At 38.5% G+C, this 19,243-nt stretch overlaps 1 protein-coding gene across 1 annotated transcript in view; it reads left to right on the top strand.

Moving 5' to 3' along the window:
- The window catches only part of LOC130913774 (apoptosis-inducing factor 3-like), a 92,830-nt gene extending 75,096 nt beyond the window's left edge, over window positions 1–17,734 (top strand). The window contains exons 15-20 of the mRNA XM_057832619.1: window positions 6,649–6,725; window positions 8,123–8,240; window positions 8,338–8,436; window positions 8,535–8,610; window positions 8,709–8,813; window positions 16,770–17,734. Of these exons, the coding sequence (XP_057688602.1) occupies window positions 6,649–6,725; window positions 8,123–8,240; window positions 8,338–8,436; window positions 8,535–8,610; window positions 8,709–8,813; window positions 16,770–16,812 (518 nt within the window). The 3' untranslated portion in view covers window positions 16,813–17,734. The remainder of the gene's footprint in view (window positions 1–6,648; window positions 6,726–8,122; window positions 8,241–8,337; window positions 8,437–8,534; window positions 8,611–8,708; window positions 8,814–16,769) is intronic.
- The last annotated feature ends 1,509 nt before the right edge of the window (window positions 17,735–19,243 follow it).

The raw sequence follows: 19,243 nt of genomic DNA, 5'->3' as shown, positions 1-19,243 counted from the left end.
ATGACCTACGTGAATCGTGTAGATCCGAGGAGAAAAATTTTTAAGGGGGGGGGGGTCGTTTGTAGGCATGTGCCAGTTACCTTCACGGATTACCATGCCATGAAAACGTCGCGGTTACAAAACCACTAAAATTTTCCGTCATACAGTAGTACGTATTCGTTATTTTTCATGTGTTGAAAATGCAGCCAGAATTAGCTTGGCGCGGCAGCGCTTACCCCTTCCCCTGTTTGATGCTGCGTGTGTCAGTGACGCTATTCCAGCAAACCCAAAAACAAGCACTCCAAACGCAAAGCGTAAATTCTTCAATTTATTGATCTCTCAAATCGTGGTAACTGAAATATACCAAATGAATACATTTAAAACGTTGTACACTCGTATTTTTCCACATGTGAGTAGCTTCAACAGTTTAGCTTCATGAAAAAGTTCGTCAAAAACAAAACACACATTTTCCTTTCAAATTCAATACACAAAGTTACTAAAAACTTACAAAGACGAATGATAGGCAAGGCTTAGCTAGGACAGCAACTTCATTGAGGTTAATCACAGCCGCTGAGAGAGAGACAAGTTTGTATGCGGGGAGGAAAAAAAAAAAAAGAGCGTCAAAGATCGCTAATTGCGACAGATGATCTTGTACTAAGCACAAATTCACATTCGCTGGAGGAGGTAAAGTATCACTCCCAATTTTTTTTAGATGAATGCATTTGCCAGCATATTGAATTTAGTGAGTAATGGTTTTCGTTTTCATATTTTGTGGTATGACAAAGTTACTGCCGTTCGTTGCAGCTTGCGTTGAACACTGCCGGAGCGTCCGGTGAAAAAATAGCTCCCGTTAAGGTAGCGTCAAGCTTGTGTATTTAACGGTAATATAAAAGCAGTGTTGTCAATAACGCGGTATCGTAATGCGTAACTAATTTGATTACTTTCTTTCAGTAAAGAACAATCTAACGCGTTCATTTTTCTAAATCAGTAATCTGAGTAAAATTACTTTCCTTGATGCCTGTGCGTTACTATTTTGTTATTGCCCCATAATGTGTGTAGAATGAAGAATACTGTAGTCATGGGAGTGACATCACATGTCACATTTTTTAATCGGGGATGGAACAAAAAGGGTCTCGTGTATTACCATGATGCGTGAGCGCTGGGAGTTTGTGGCCAAAACAACATAGCCTTGCTACCTCGCCAGGATGCAATGAAATAGGCAGGAGATATACTACAAACGGCTGCATTTGCACACTGCAAACACAGCCATTACTTCACATTTTTGTCCAGTAAAGATAACAAAAATATCTCCGTGCGCTGCAAACTTTGCGCTGGCTCAAAAAGACTGTCCACCGCTATAAGCATCCAATTCAAGCACCACTTGGAATTACAGCACAACAGGTAACACGACAGCCAGGACTTTTTGATACTGCTCGTGCTCAATCCTCGGTTCAAGCTCAGTTGTTGTTGAGGGTTTTGAAAGCTTAGGTTTAAAGACATTCTAAATATCCATCTTGCCTCCTCAGCTGTAGTTTTGGCTAAGCAATGCAAACGGCTGTCTCTAAGGTTCTATAGTCACATGATCTGTTCGAAAAATAATTTGGACCCATTATGAAATACTTTGAAGGATTCCTGTTCATTTTATTCATTTGTGTTGTTTGTTTTATTGCTCTAAAACTTTTATAGACAACATTTTAAGGGCCATATTCAATGGTCTTTATTTTAAAGGGGAAGTTCAGAATTTTTTACATTAGGCCTAATCTTTGAGTTAGCCGGGGTTTAATTAGTCGTTGGAAATGATTTGAACAAATTATGTGCAGTTTGACAGTTATTTGTTAGTTTCAGGGCTCCAGAGTGGCTAAGCTAGCGCGAGTCAATGGTGGTTGAAATCAACTCCTTCAACCAATTAAACCCCCGTTAACTCGAATATTAAGCCTTATGTGAAAAATTAAAATGGTCAAATTCTCCACATGTAGGACGTTTTGCCGACGGCGGACATTTTGGCAGAACGCCGGAACATATTTCCTCCACACCTTTCTCACCTTTTTAACCCCTGACCCATTTTCATGCCTGAGTAAAGCCGATGTGGGACATTATAGACCCACCCTCGCATAGACACAACGTAATTTGTGCTACTTTTCTCTGGTAATCTTTCAAAAACGAACATGCCGATCACGCATTGCTATTTTTGGAACTTGTAGAACGACTCTAGACATTACGACACATGAAGGATGTTTTCTTCATACGTTTCCGGAAACCAAAAACTCGGGAGGAAAAAATGTGAAGACCGAATCAACTTGCGCTGACTTTAACACCAGCTCGGTGAATCCATTCACATTTCATATGCAGTAAACATTATGTTGGGTTGGCATTGGCTTTCAGAGGACAAAGAGGTAGGCCATTTTTATATTTTTAACTTATTATTTTAGCGTAACGTTGTGCCGTACTGCTGTCTGACAATTAATGACCTGAAAAGAATTACAATGGTATCTGACTGCCACTGTTACCGTTTCTGTTATATATATATGTATATATAAACAACTTTAGTAAATTATAGAATTAAGAGGTGTTATCAATGAAAAAATTAAAAGTGTTCGTTGGCTGTCACTGAGTAGCATTTGCGATTGCTACACAAAGCTAACTAAATTACCCCCAAGAACGGTAAGAGACATAGGACAACCAGAGGATACATAAGAAAGACAGGGCTGATGGTAAAGGATAGCTTGTTGAAACAGGAGAAGTTTTGTCACAGATTACTTGAAAAAGTAATTTAATTACTGATTACTGATTACATATCAAAAAAGTAATCTAGTTACTTTACTGATTACCTCATTATCAAAGTAACTAAGTTACTTTAAAGGTAATCTATCAGTTACTTTTTAACCATTTTTCTCCCTTTGCCGCCAAAACATAAGAATGACAACAGAAAAATGTTATCAAATTTGAATTGACTTTCCAATTATTGAATGTAAAGGGGAATGTCAGAATTTCGCGCTAGCTTAGCCACTCCGGAGCCCTGAAACTAACAAATATCTGACAAACTGCTAGGAATTTGTTGAAATCAACTCCACCGACCAATTAAACCCTGCTAACTAAAGATTAAGCCTTATGTCAAAACTTCTGAATTTCGGGTTATGGTTAACAGCGTATCAGTGCCAATGTAAAACAATGCGAACTGACGGCACAATAATCAACAACACACAAGTGGATTGTACAGTGCAATAAACACAAAGGTGGTGGCGAGCGCGGATGCGCGTGCAGCCGTGCACATTAACAACCCGGAAGTACTCCTCTCAACACACACGCGGTCAATTTGGCCACAAAACGTGGCGGCAACTAAGCACTTTACACTCAATCGGACTTACAGCACATCCCACAGATGCTAAACGAACACATCACCTCGCGGCATAAATGTGCAACACGCATATGATGTAAATAAAGCTTGCCAACTTGGAGCAATGACTGCCCGTCGGTGCTACGGCAAAGCTACGAAATGGCCGCGCATGTAGGGGGGTCCAACCTTTTGCTGATACCCTCCAGAATGAAGGAAAAATACTCACCTTCATTCATGGATATCCACAGATCAACATTCTCTCGCAACGTCTCAACACTTGGCAAGTTGGCACGAATGTCCACCCGCCTCAGTCCCACAACGTGTGACGCGAGACCAAAACAGGAAATAGCTAAGAGGTCTTCATGGAAACACGTACCAGGAACTTTTTATTTTCGCATTGTCTATTCAAAATGCTCCTCGTACATGACTACAATATTCTTCATTCTACATACGTTATGAGGCAATGGAAAAATAGTAACGCAGAGACACTAAGGAAACTAACTTTAATCAGATTACTGGTGTAGAAAAATGAACGCGTTAGATTACTCGTTACTGAAAAAAGTAATCAGATTACAGTAACGCGTTACGAACTAACGCGTAACTGACAACACTGAACAGGAGAATGTCATTGTCAGTCGCGTCGATAAAAAAAGCTAAAGCTATGCTTAGGTCAGCTCGTTTTTTTCGTCTTTTTCAGCCTTCGACACTCAAGCCATCTCTTTAACTGAACATTTTTATGTTCTTCCACATCTTTGCCAGTCAATCTGGCACCAGGCACATCATTTTCGGAGAGAATTGGTAGGTTTAGCTCTGTAAACATCTCCTTCGTACACGATTTCCATTCATTTCCTATTAGGGACCAACGGTGGCTTGTCCCTACTTAGCAACAGTAGCTAATGTCATGAATATTAATGAGCGGAAGTGACGTGTTGCTTGCGGTACGCCATTAATTACTTTTTTCATCTTGGCAACGCCGTTACCATTACTGAGGCGGGAAAGGCGTGCGTTACTATGTGTTACTAAGTTGGTTGAATAAAAAAAGTCTGAGAGAGACGGACTCACGGAGACGAGAGAGCAGAGCAGGAGTGGGGAAGACGCCGTTGCAAACGCGATGCTACGTGGCTCCAATAATACCTGACTGTAGCCAATAGCCTACAAACTACGCCCACTACCGTGATACCGTAGATGTCACATATTATAGAACTAGATGCAAATGCAAATGACAGACACGGCTGCATTTGCAACATGTTTTAAGGACTACATGCGTTAGTAAACAGCTGCCACCTTAAAGCAGTAGACCTCTAAGGAAGGCTCTGTTGTAGAGATCCTTCCTAGCGAACCTACGTAACTTTTTTTTTTTTTTTAAATCCAAAATGCTCCTAAATCGGCAAAATTTTGACTTAAATCTATCTTTAAATGATGAAACAGTTTTAAAACTTACACATGATGAAAGTAGACAGAAGGGAACTGATGCAATAACGGGAGTAATTTTAACAACTTTAACGGTTGATTCACAACTTTAAATGACTTCCACACATAGCAAAAGTTACTATCTAGTTATCGCAATACCCTTGTGTCTAGTTAAGTGGAGGGTAAAGAATTGGGCTAGGGCCAATTGTCCCAAAAACCCTTTAAACTTCACATTGTGTGACCTGTTTTAACACACACACACACACACAAAAAAGAAAATTATCACTAGTTACTTTGCGAAGTAACTAATTACTCTTACATTCAGGTAACTGAGTTACTGACGCAATTACTTTTTGGGAGAAGTAATTTGTAACTGTAATTACTTTTTAAAAGTAAAATTAACAACACTGTTTACAGGTCACTTGCTGTTCATTTTAGGGCTTTTCCAGGTCATTTCCTGTTGAGTTTGAGTCACTGCCTATTCATATGAGTGATTCAAAGGTCACTTCCTGTTCTGTGACTCAAAATAAACCGGAAGTGACCCATAAAATACCCCAAAATCAACAGGAAGTAACCGAAAATCAACAGCTAAATGACCTTAAATGGCCCACAATTACCTCATTGCCTGGCATTTGGCTGCCACTGACGGCCATAGACGTTCAATCCCTTTGAAGTGGGAGGTTCATTCGCTGCCACCCTCCCAATTCAAACGGATTGGACGTCTACTAGTGATAAACTCATTCCAATTCACAGCAGAAAGTTCACAAATGTTAAAATAACCTGTTCGGTTCATAGTTCATAATTCAAAATTTTGTACTAAAATTCATGGTTAAAAAAAAAAAGAACTTTTATAGTTCTTTCATCTCCCCAATAATTGCTGCAAGCTATGATTGACAGAATCGATATTAGAACCAATTATTTTGTCCACTTAAATACTGAAACTGCCAGATTCATCTTCATATTCAATTTCAAATCTGCGTCGGTACTGACTTGTTTGTAAAGCTCAATTAAATGTCGGTACTGGGCCAGTGTTCTGTCAGATTTTGTACCCCATCAGAAATTGCAACTTTGCAGTTCTACAAACGTTTGCGAATGCAGCGACTCCAAAGTAAAACAGCAAAAATTTCCCAAAATAAAGGAATTATGTACTTACGTTCGGTCATGGACGCACACGAAGGAAAGGTATTTCTCACCGCCGCTTCCCCGTGCTGTTAAGCATTTATTTATGCCGTATTCATGTTGCAAAAGTATGTTAAAAGTATGATGCAACTTGTTTATTTATTATCTTTGGATAATATTTGAAGTCCAACTGAATGTAAAAGAGTGGTTCTTCGCTGTCATAAAAACTTTGGGAGCAAGAGCATCCATATTTGCTGAAATAACATGCAGCTTGAGTTGCCAAGTTGGATAGTTTTCCGCTATTAAGGTTGTTTTTTTTTTAATAGTGTTTTTAGCCTATGGCTTTATCTGCAGTTTTGTCAGAAAAGCTCTAATTCTGAACTCATGAATGTCGTATACGGACTATGTGTCCAATGATCATTCTGGGTTCACACAGCCAGTGGAATGAAACTTGGGGGATGCGGGAAATCACTGTTCTGTTAAATGATATCTAGTGAGAAAGTTGATGTCACATATACCCCAGTAGTAGCGTATGTTCTTTGCTGCACAACACCAGCACTTGACGATGACCAAGGTTATGAACACTGCTCACAAACTCTAGAATGAGACTAAAATTATGATGTGTTCATGAACCATCGTGCACAACACTGCAGCCAGACTATAACAAACAGTGATTTCAGGATTAAACGTTCATCTCTCGTCAACTACTTGCACAAATAGTGTTCTTCAAGACTTGACAAAACTAACATGCTGGACATGGGAAACATTACACCTGTATGATAGCATGCCGCTCCCCTCTCCTGTAGGGTGTGTTCCTGCAACAAGCTTCTTGAAACAGAGCGGAATTCACTTGGACTCAAAGGGTTTCATCACTGTCAACAAGGTATTTTGCTACACTAGACTGTCTCCAGCAGGGCCGAGATCAAAAAGTGGTATTTGCTATGTGGCAAAATTGATTTTGCCATGTGGCATTTTTTTTTTTTGCCATGTGGCAAAATGTATTTTGGCATGTGGCATTTTTTTTTTTTTTTTTGCCATATGGCAAAATTGATTTTGGCATATGGCATATTTGTTATGTGGCAAAATATAAATGGATTTTGGTATGTGGCTTTTTTTTTGGGGGGGGGGGGGGGTATATGGCATTTTTGCAGGCCATGCACGTCCATGCCATTGACAGTTATGCACGTCCAAATTTTCCATTCATTTTAAATGGCAGAAAAACGTGTGGCTGTGATTTTTGACCATACACTTACCATTATTACCTTATTGGCACCCAAGTCAGGCTATGCCATTGATGGCTATGTATGTCCAAATTTTCCATTCCATTTGAATGGCAGAAAAATGCCACGTACCAAAAAAAAAAATGCCACATGGCAAATTTAATTTTGCCACACACAAAATAAGACTTTTCGTTTTCGCTGTCTTCCTAGACTGACCACTTAACCCTAACCCTTACGTAGGAATTGCCGTTATATTTTAGATAGTATTTCCAAACCGACACATGCATAGCCGTGACATATTTACCCGACCAAACTTGGTGGAGATACACATTGCGTATCGTTTGACAGATAGCCAACAGTACCTCAAAAAGAGTCAAAGGTTACTGGTTTTGAACTAGTTTGTTATACTCCAGTTGAGGTAAACTGTAACACACATAACAAAGGAAATTACATATACTGTCAATTGAAATACAAAATACAGCTTTTTTCAAACACCTGCTAGCTAAAGACTAATATCGCACAATGAAAGACGCCATTCACGAAAATTAGCACTGATACGTCTTAAGTCAGTGCTCTTCAGTTATTTTCTGTTGCGCCCCCCTCCACATGAAACAGACTGTTTTCTTCCTCGTCTCTCACTGTATTAAAAGTCAAAGCCAAAAGTTACATACGCTTCATCATATTTACTTATCTTAGCTCCTCAGATCTCCAGTGCTCTTTGCTGTGTGCTCTTGTTTGGTTCAAAAATACTGCACTCTGAAAACAAGAGCGCCACTGCCACCCATCGAGTGGATGTGCAATTACACTTTATACTAGTACAGCAAAAAACTGTATGTTGCCATTATTTGTGAAGTACTGCCTTAAATACCGCTCAAAACAACTAATAATCAGACATACAAATGCCTTCAGGAACATTTTCATTGTAAAGACTACCAGCTTTAAAAAAAGAAAACATTTAAAAATCATTATTTATTGTTGGGCCAGACTGCCCAGCCCTAGCATTACTATGATTTGAAGGTCATACACTATGTACTGTACACGTATTGTTCCTATCTCTGAGATGATGCAGACAAATGTCGATGGGGTCTTCGCTGGGGGAGATGTGGTGACCTTTCCTTTCCCGCCACGCAACAATAAGAAGGTCAACATCCCACACTGGCAAATGGCTCACGTGCATGGTAAGTGTGTCATGACTGTTTTATCTTGGTGCAACAATCAGTTGATATTTTACCATAAATCGTGCTTTAATGCTTGATTCTTCCTGACTCAATGCAGGAAGAGTAGCAGCGCTCAGCATGGTGGGCAGAGTCACTGAGATGAAAACAGTGCCTTATTTCTGGTCAGCCATGTTTGGAAAGACCATACGCTACGCAGGTATGTTTAATGTGCAAGACCCCCCTTCCCCAAACTGGAAAGAGTTGAGATGATTTTACACCCCCAAAAAGTGCTTATAATAGCATGTTTTCGTCCAGGTTATGGAGACGGTTTTGATGATGTCATCATTCAAGGCGATCTCGATGAGCTGAGATATGTCGCGTTTTACACCAGGCGAGTGAGCAACATACAATATACTGTAATGTAAATCAGAAACATGAAAGGTTTGAATTGACCGATTGTTTCCTTGACCTTAACGGCTTTATTCAAAGGGGTGAGGAGGTCGTTGCTGTGGCCAGCATGAACTATGATCCCATTGTGTCACGAGTGGCTGAGGTCTTAGGATCCGGAAAGACGATTAAGAAACGAGACGTGGAGTAAGTCGCCATCCGAGCCTTAAACCTGGTAGTGATTATAATAGTCTTTATGTTGTTCTCACACATTTTACATTGAAGGGAAACGTTTTTAAAAATGTGACACAAAAGCACACAGATGCTCGTGACTTTCATTGCATGGCTAATGTTGTAAGTTACTTTAGTCAATATTTGTTAACCCTTCATAGGGTAGTCATTTACTTATTGGCTGCCATTGACAGTGCAAGACGTGCAATCTATTTTTACTGGGAGTGTTGGCAGCGAATCACTGCAAACTAGGGCTGCAGCTGTTGATTATTTTAGTAGTCGATTAATCGATGAACTAGTTAGTTCGAATAATCGAGTAATCGGATAAGGAACATAAAAAATTAAAATAACTGACCTGGGCCTCAAACGGTATAAAAAAGTGAATGAATGAGGATATTTGTCCAACAAAAGAACATTTGGCTAACTTACATAACAAAAGTCCGCAAGCTTAAGTGCTATAAAATGCCAACGTTTTTTTTTTCTTTTTTTTTTTTTTACAATGCTCTCAACAAATAATTCAAACACATGTTCTCACAAATAAAGGCTAAATATACCTTTAAACTAAATTACAAATGCATTAAAAACATTAGCTCAAACAAAAACTTATGTTGGTCTTAACAGGGAGCAGCTGGATTCAGCCAGGTGAAATGAGGCAGATTAGAGGGAAGCACAGTACTGTATATTTTTATTATATTATGTATATACAGGATATACTGTATGTATATATTTTCCCCAAGTGGAAGCTTCCATGATCCTAATAAATTTAATAATTAAAAAAATATATATACAGTACTGTGCAAAAGTTTTAGGCAGGTGTCTTGCCTAAAACTTTTGCCCAGTACTGTATATCTACCCAAATCAATAAAACTAAATGCAAACACTTTTAAAACAAACCATTACAAAGCCACTTTAATTAAACGAATGCTCAAAGCAGCAAAATTTTTAATTTCTAATCGAGTACTCGAGTGCATCGATTAATCGTTGCAGCACTACTGCAAACCCTCCCCATTTTATTAGCTGGTGAAAACTAAATAAATAAATACAAAATAAGTTGCTATTTTGGTCAGAAACTTATACGATATGTTTCATATTGCTATTGATCCTGAAAATATAGGTGATTATCTCTGCATTTGGTGATTTTTGTGCATCTAGCGTAAAATTTTATAGCCATTTTAAGTTTTGTTACACTTTTATAAAAAGATAATTAATCGAGATTTTTTTAGGGAACGACTTCGAATTTTTGATGTCGCTGCTCATGGACTCATACAGTCCCTGACAAAAGTCTTGTTGCTTATCCATTTTGTAGAAACAATTGCTAATAATCTGACTTTTAATTATTTAGTTGGTTTCAGAAATGGCTCATATGAAAGCCAAGACCCCCCACCCCCCCCAAATATGTTGAATGTACAAAAATATACAGTACTGTGCAAAAGTTTTAGGCAGGTGTGGAAAAAATGCTGTAAACTAAGAATGCTTTCAAAAATGGAAGTGTTAATCGTTTATTTTCATCAATTAACAAAATGCAGTGAATGAACAGAAGAGAAATCTAAATCAAATCAATATTTGGTGTGACCACCCTTTGCCTTCAAAACAGCATCAATTCTTCTAGGTACACTTGCACACAGTTTTTGAAGGAACTCGGCTGGTAGGTTGTTCCAAACATCTTGGAGAACTAACCACAGATCTTCTGTGGATGTAGGCTTCCTCAAATGCTTCGTTCTCTTCATGAAATCCCAGACAGACTCGATGATGTTGAGATCAGGGCCCTGTGGGGGCCATACCATCACTTCCAGGACTTCTTGTTCTTCTTTACGCTGAAGATAGTTCTTAATGACATTGGCTGTATGTTTGGGGTCGTTGTCATGCTGCAGAATAAATTTGGGGCCAATCATACACCTCCCTGATGGTATTGCATGATGGATAAGTATCTGCCTGTATTTCTCAGCATTGAGGACACCATTAATCCTGACCAAATCTCCAACTCCATTTGCAGAAATGCAGCCCCAAACTTGCAAGGAACCTCCACCATGCTTCACTGTTTCCTGCAGACACTCATTATTGTACCGCTCTCCAGCCCTTCGGCGAACAAACTGCCTTCTGCTACAGCCAATTATTTCAAATTTTGACTCATCAGTGCAGAGTAGAGCTGTCCCGACTAGTCGACATAGTCGACGTCATCGATGACGTAAATCCGTCGACGAGCACAACATCCCGTCGACGGTTAATGAAGGGTTAAAAAAATATATGCGTGGAAAGTTCAGAATGTCGGACGCTTGGAAAAGCAGCACAAAGCCAAAAAAAAAAAGCGCACCAGAGTCCAAAACATTGACTTATTTTTAAAGAAACAAAGGAGGGTACACTGTTGTGTCCTGTCTCTTCAATGCCAAGCTTGGCTGCACGTTGGCCGTGAATGATAATGACAGGAGATTGTAAGTCCATCTAACTACCAAATGACATGTTTTATTGAAGTTGCTAAACCTGTCGCGATATGCAATGAGTCAGTTTATCGCATGGTAAATAAAAATGAGGGCGGTCATTTTCACGGTTGCGTTTTATTGCTGCGTGCGCACGTGCGTGCTGATGGCATATGAGACTCCAAGTTCTTTTCTCTCATCAACACGCTGTAGAATTAAAGTTCAGACTTTCAAAATAAGAAAACACATCTATATTAAACACTATATACGTTAGCATTGCTACATTGAGGTGAATGGGGAAAAAAGACAACCTACTTTAGCCGGTGTTCTCTATAAAACAGGCAGCCTTCTCCAAAACTTGCAGTTAGAAGGTGACACTTCAAACATGAAAAATGGCTGGTTAACAGCATTTTGCAAAAGGAAAACAAATCTATTACTGACACCACATGCAATGACATGGTGCTTTTTTTTGCGGAGTGTAAAGCTTAAATTAGCGGTTTAGCGAACGTACTTCCGGCGAATATTTCAAAATAAAAGCATGTCATGTTCGTCATATAATATAAATAACGATTTCTAGAGTTAATCCCACATACTTCAGATTCTGCATTAAGAATACCTTTTAAATGACACCCTTTATGAAAATTCTGATTGGCAATGAATAATTATTATAATACTATTATATATAGTACTACAGTATACTAGAATATTGATGCTAGGTATTTTTTAAGAATTGTTTTGAATCATGTTGGAAAGGTGAAGTCAGTGTTCTGAATCTGTTTACATTCCATTCTTTTGCACAAGTTAATTCTATCAGTATTTGAACTCATTGTTTATTGTGATTTATTATTGTTATTTATCTGTTTATTTGTACTTTAATAAAGAATTTAAGTGTTACAAAATGTTTTTGTGAATTGATAAGCGTAAAAAAAATAAATTCATTGCTAAATTAGTAAAAAAAAAAAAAAAAAAAAAAAATTAATTATAAGATTAGTCGACTAATCGTAAAAATAGTCGGCTGACTCATCGGGAGAAAATTTGTCGTTTGGGACAGCCCTAGTGCACAGCACCTGCTGCCATTTTTCTGCACCCCAGTTCCTATGTTTTCGTGCATAGTCGAGTCGCTTGGCCTTGTTTCCATGTCGGAGGTATGGCTTTTTGGCTGCAACTCTTCCATGAAGACCACTTCTGGCCAGACTTCTCCGTACAGTAGATGGGTGTACCTGGGTCCCACTGGTTTCTGCCAGTTCTGAGCTGATGGCACTGCTGGTCAACTTCCGATTTCGAAGGGAAATAGGCTTGAGGTGTTTTTCATCTTTTTCATCAAGTTTCCTTGGCCGACCACTGCGTCTACGATCCTCAGCGTTGCCCGTTTCTTTGTGCTTCTTCAAAAGAGCTTGAACAGCACATCTTGAAATCCCAGTCTGCTTTGAAATCTTTGTCTGGGAGAGACCTTGCTGATGCAGTATAACTACCTTGTGTCTTGTTGCTGTGCTCAGTCTTGCCATGGTGTACAAACTGTGACATGATACTGTCTTGAGTTGAGATTTGTCTGAGTTGGGTTGTTCCTCACCCAGTTTTAAGCCTCCTACACAGCTGTTTCTGTTTCAGTTAATGACTGTGTTTCAACCTACATGTGACATTGATAATCATTAGCACCTGTTTGGTATAATTGGTTGATCATACACCTGACTATAATCCTACAAAATCCCTGACTCTGTGCAAGTGTACCTATAAGAATTGATGCTGGTTTGAAGGCAAAGGGTAGTAACTCCAAATATTGATTTGATTTAGATTTTTCTTTTGTTCACTCACTTTGCATTTTGTAAATTGATAAAAATAAACAATCATTGTTGATATTTTTGAAAGCATTCTTAGTTTACATCATTTTTTCACACATGCCTAAAACTTTTGCACAGTACTGTATGTTTTACTGAAAAAAGATTTATCACTTAATGAAGACATAAAGGTCAAATTTTGGCAAGACAAAAGTTTTGTCGCCTACAGAAAGTAGTGTGAAAATTGAACAAAAAATGTACTTCAAATACAAAAAATGTTACTTAACATAAGCGAATTGAGTAGCGGTGCTGTGAGATCCAAATTTAATATTTTGTATGACTTCCATGGGCTTCGGCAAGGATTCATACAATTTACTGATGAAGTCATCAGGAACGTCAAAGAAAGCAGTCTTGCATGCCTCCCAGAGTTCATCAAAATTCTTGGGTTTCGTCTTCCATGCTTCCTCTTTCATCCTACCCCAGACATGCTCAATAATGTTCATGTCTGGTGACTAGGCTGGCCAGTCCTGGAGGATCTTGATCTTCTTTGCCTTGAGGAACTTTGAGGTAGAGATTGAAGTATGTAATGGAGCACCATCCTCCTGCCGCAGAATGTGTCCCTTTTTATGGTTAGGAATGTAAGAGGCAGCTAAGATCGCTCAGGGTGCAGACCATTAAAAAAACGTGGCATTTGCCAAGGCCCACAGCCTGTCAAAAGGATGGACGCTGGAAAAGTGGCATAAGGTGGATTTTTCAGATGAATCTTCCATTGATTTACACCGGTCAACGCAAATATTGCAGGAGACATACTGGAGCCCGCATGGATCAGAGATTCACTCAGAAAAGTTTGGTGGTGGCAAAATCATGGTCCGGGGTTACATGTGTTCGAGAGATCTGCAGGGTGGAAGGGAACATAAATTGTCTGAAATATCAACAAATCTTAGCTGCCTCTTACATTCCTAAGCATAAAAAGGGACAAATTCTATAGCAGGATGGTGCTCCATCGCATACTTCAATCTCTACCTCAAAGTTCCTCAAAGCAAAGAAATCAAGATCCGCCAGGACTGGCCAGCCCAGTCACCAGACATGAACAGGATGAAAGAGGAAGCATGGAAGACGAAACCCAAGAATGTTGATGAACTCTGGGAGGCATGCAAGACTGCTTTCTTTGATGTTCCTGATTACTTCATCAATAAATTGTATTAATCTTTGCCGAACCGCATGGATGCAGTCCTTCAAGCCCATGGAAGTCATACAAAATATTAAATTTGGATCTCACAGCACCACTACTTAATCCACTTATGTTATGTAACATATTTTTGTATTTGAAGTACATTTTTGTTCAATTTTCACTAGGGCTGTCAAAATTATCGCGTTAACGAGCGTTTATTCATTTTTCAATTGATCACGTTAAATATTTGACGCAATTAACGCAGATGCCCCGCTCAGACAGATTTAAATGACGGTACAGTGAAACGCTCACTTGTTAATTGTCTTTTATGGAGTTTTGCCGCCCTCTGCTGGCGCTTGGGTGCGACTGATTTTATAGGCTTCAGCACCCATGAGCATTGTGTAAGTAATTATTGACATCAACAATGGCGGGCTACTAGTTTATTTTTTGATTGAAAATTTTACAAATTTCATTAAAAAGAAAACATTAAGAGGGGTTTTAATATAAAATTTCTTTATATCCATGGATCGCTTTAACACAATGTTAATAATGTTAATGTTAATGTATAATAAACAAATACAGTCCTTATGTACCGTATGTTGAATGTATATATCCATCTTGTGTCTTATCTTTCCATTCCAACAATAATTTACAGAAAAATATGGCATATTTTATAGATGGTTTGAATTGCGATTAATTGCGATTAATTAATTTTTAAGCTGTAATTAACTCGATTAAAATTTTTAATCGTTTGACAGCCCTAATTTTCACACTATTTTCTGTAGGCGACAAAACTTTTGTCTTGCCAAAATTTGACCTTTAGGTCTTCATTAAATGATCAATCTTTTTTCAGTGAAACAAACATATTTTTGTACATTCAACATCATTTGGGAGGGTCTTTGCTTTCATATGAGCCATTTATAAGATAAGCGACAAGATTTTTGTCAGGGACTGTATATGCCTAAGGGAGGTGCCTGTTTTGGTCTTAGGTCGCTAGCGGCTTTGGCATTGAAAATATTTGAATTTTAAGTTTTTGAAAATAGGCCTCCTACGGTTCGGCCCCGATCCCCATGTCCCGTCAACTGATAGCGAAGTCTATGAGCACTCATAAAAATTTTAGAGCTGAAACGAAAACTCGAGCAACTCGAGTAACTCGAGTTTAAAAACTGATCCGAGTAATTTTATTCACCTCGAGTAATCGTTTATTTTGACAGCTCTAAGCATCATGTTTTGCTCGGACTACTTTTAATGCGGGACAACGCGCTGATGTCACGTGCGTAGAGGAAGAAGCAAAAAAAAAAAATAATAAAATAAAATAAAAAAACTTACATCAGCCGACAGCCACTACAAATGACGGCGACGTTGCTAAATTCTAGCCCGCACGATGCTATGTTGATAGCAGGTAGCGTCTGATGAGTCTCATAGAGATCACATGTATGTTGAACTAGATGAGAAATGACAGACTCGGCCACGTCTGGGCAGCATTAGTAAACAGCCGCCATGTTAAAGCAGTAGAGCGCTAAGCGCTAATAAAGAGCGCTAAACGCTAATAAATAAGATTAACGTTACTGTCAGTAGCTCACGTAATGTTAGCCCTGCGGAGGGCTAGGTTTCTATTAATTATGACCACTGACGATGCGTGGCTAACGTGTATGTTGAACTAGATGCTTAATGACCGACTCGGCCACGTCTGGGCAGCGTTAAGTAAATAGCCGCCATCTTAAAGCAGTAGAGCGCTAAGCTCTAATAAATAAGATTAACGTCACTGTCACTAGCTCAAGTAACGTTAGCCCTGCGGAGGGCTAGGTTTCTATTAATTATGACCACTGTCGATGCGTGGCTAACGTGTCTTACATACAGGCTTTGACATAACATAGCGTTGTGGAGTGATGAAGGTGTAAAATAAAAACTCAATAATGCTAACTATCAATTTTAGCTCAGTAGTCATTGCTGGATAAAACACCAAGTAGCACTGGTCCTTAATGTGCTCCAATGCATTTTGAACACTGCAAAAACTCAAAATCCTATCAGGACTTACAGTTTAGACTAACTTAAAACTTAACTAGAACTTTAAAATGGCTTGACACAAATAGAAATTCAATTGAAACACGTGGGGAAAAAATCCTAACTTTTAAGAGATGTGTGTTATCAAGCGTAACAGCATTTTTAGGTGTGTGTATATATTTTTTAATAAGATCTAAAGGTTTTTTGAGTGAAAGCAGTGAATAAGTCTTTTTTTTAAATTCTAGTTACATCTGAGATGCAATTGTTGGCTGTTTTCAACAATATAAATCGAAAATAAAGACATTGATTGACTGAAAATGGTTCAAGATTAGATGAAATGTCTTGTTTTCTCATGCATATTTATAATTGCTCTTCACCTAAAAAAATGTTTTATCCGATTACTCGATTAATCGATAGAATTTTCAGTCGATTACTTGGTTACTAAAATATTCGATAGCTGCAGCCCTAAAAAAATTAGAATCTTCTTGGCAAATATGAACAAGTAATCATGGCATGGCCAACATTTATCAACTACATGGCATGTGTCTCTGCTGATTGTTCGATACAGGACTGGAGATATTTCCTGGTTGATTGACAAGGGCTCCCAATAACATCATGTTTCTACTGCACACGCTCAGCAGGTGTGCACTGGAATTGTGGACACAGACACTAAACGGTGCTGAGACAAAAGGCAGCTATCCCTTGTCTGAGGACTTTGACGATGAAACATGAGAATGCAGAGTCAGCATGACCCAAACTGTCTCCTTTCAAACAATTACGGATTTGGCTGCAAGATGTCATCTACGTGTACAATTTGTTCATAGCAAGCCATGGATGGCCAACGGTGTTTTGTATGAATAATATTGTAAATAGCTATAATCCTGAATGCACTGTAACTAAATAGAACTTATATTTGGGGTGATTTCTAAATAATGGAATGGTTGGTATCCTTCTTACGTATCTACATGGTAAATGCTTGAGTTTTCTGTATAGAACCTTCACTGAAACTTCATTAGGTACACCTGTATAATCTAATGAGATTCATCACAAGAGCTGGATCGAATATTATTATGGATCTCATTTGACTGTGCAAATGCACCTATCGCTTTGGCTTGTGAGTGAAAGAGAAACACGCAGCTTTAATTTGTACTAAACATTTAAAGATTAAAAAATACCTCTTATTGTTGGCTTTCTTGCTAGATTGCACAAAATCCTTAATCCCCTTGATTCTGTATTAACGCTTGCTTGCAGATTTAAGTATTGTTTTAACACAATACAGATGATATCCATGATGATGCTAATTTGTTTGAATACTAACTCAGGGAACAAAGGTTTGTGGCCTCCAAGGGTACCCTGTACTTTTTCAAGAAAATAATTTCTTGGTTCAATTTTCTCCCCCGGTTATATTATCCACACTTGTTCTGTCCATCTGAATTAGAGACATTAATGTGCAGTCTTCAGGGTGGACCTCAATTTAAGAAAAAAAAAGTTCCTCCTACAATGGAGCAAGGATGGGATTTTTATAATTTTGAAATAAAAGTCTTCTGCTTGACTGAATCTTTCTTTACATCAGTTGATCTGATTCCATGCACTTGCTGAGTAATCAAAAACAACAAAGAAAAAGGTAAGTGGGGGAAAAAAAGCATTTAATTTAAAAGTTTTTTTTTTGCTGGTGCAGAAAGGTACTGCTAAAGTATATAAATATATTTTCCCCTCTATATTTCAATGCACAAAAATACAATTAAAAATCTTAACTCAGTGAAATCACACACACAATACAAACTGAGGTTGAGTATATGTGAAATGATACAAATGTATTTCATTCAATCTTTCGTAGCCCCTAAAGGGATATCGACAGAAAAACAATACATTTAAATCATCTGGTGCACACCAAAAACAATCTGGTAAACATTAGAATTATATAGCATTTAAGCTAGCGCACTTTTGCCATGCAAGTTAGCCAATCGTTCTTTTGTTGAACATAGATCCTCATTTATTTATATCAATTGAGACTAAGCTCAGGCGCTAGTTAAGTCCAAGATTGAAGTAAAGCTCAACTAAATCCTGTATTATCATTTTTAGCATGCAGAAGCTGCTGATGCGCGCCTGAGCTTAGCCTAAAATGATATACAGTGCCTTGCAACCTTTCGCCACATTTCAGGCTTCAAACATAAAGATATGAAATTTAATTTTTTTGTCAAGAATCAACAACAAGTGGGACACAATCGTGAAGTGGAACAACATTTATTGGATAATTTAAACTTTTTTAACAAATAAAAAACTGAAAAGTGGTGCGTGCAATATTATTCGGCCCCTTTACTTTCAGTGCAGCAAACTCACTCCAGAAGTTCAGTGAGGATCTCTGAATGATCCAATGTTGTCCTAAATGACCGATGATGATAAATAGAATCCACCTGTGTGTAATCAAGTCTCCGTATAAATGCACCTGCTCTGTGATAGTCTCAGGGTTCTGTTTAAAGTGCAGAGAGCATTATGAAAACCAAGGAACACACCAGGCAGGTCCGAGATACTGTTGTGGAGAAGTTTAAAGCCGGATTTGGATACAAAAAGATTTCCCAAGCTTTAAACATCTCAAGGAGTACTGTGCAAGCCATCATATTGAAATGGAAGGAGCATCAGACCACTGCAAATCTACCAAGACCCGGCCGTCCTTCCAAACTTTCTTCTTAAACAAGGAGAAAACTGATCAGAGATGCAGCCAAGAGGCCCATGATCACTCTGGATGAACTGCAGAGATCTACAGCTGAGGTGGGAGAGTCTGTCCATAGGACAAAAATCAGTCGTACACTGCACAAATCTGGCCTTTATGGAAGAGTGGCAAGAAGAAACCCATTTCTCAAAGATATCCATAAAAATTCTCGTTTAAAGTTTGCCACAAGCCACCTGGGAGACACATCAAACATGTGGAAGAAGGTGCTCTGGTCAGATGAAACCAAAATTGAACTTTTTGGCCACAATGCAAAACGATAGGTTTGGCGTAAAAGCAACACAGCTCATCACCCTGAACACACCATCCCCACT

Source organism: Corythoichthys intestinalis, chromosome 3 (genome assembly GCF_030265065.1).
Source record: "Corythoichthys intestinalis isolate RoL2023-P3 chromosome 3, ASM3026506v1, whole genome shotgun sequence".
NCBI lineage: Eukaryota > Metazoa > Chordata > Actinopteri > Syngnathiformes > Syngnathidae > Corythoichthys > Corythoichthys intestinalis.
The sequence above is the reverse complement of the archived record's forward strand: the minus strand, read 5'-3'. Positions and strand labels throughout refer to the sequence as shown.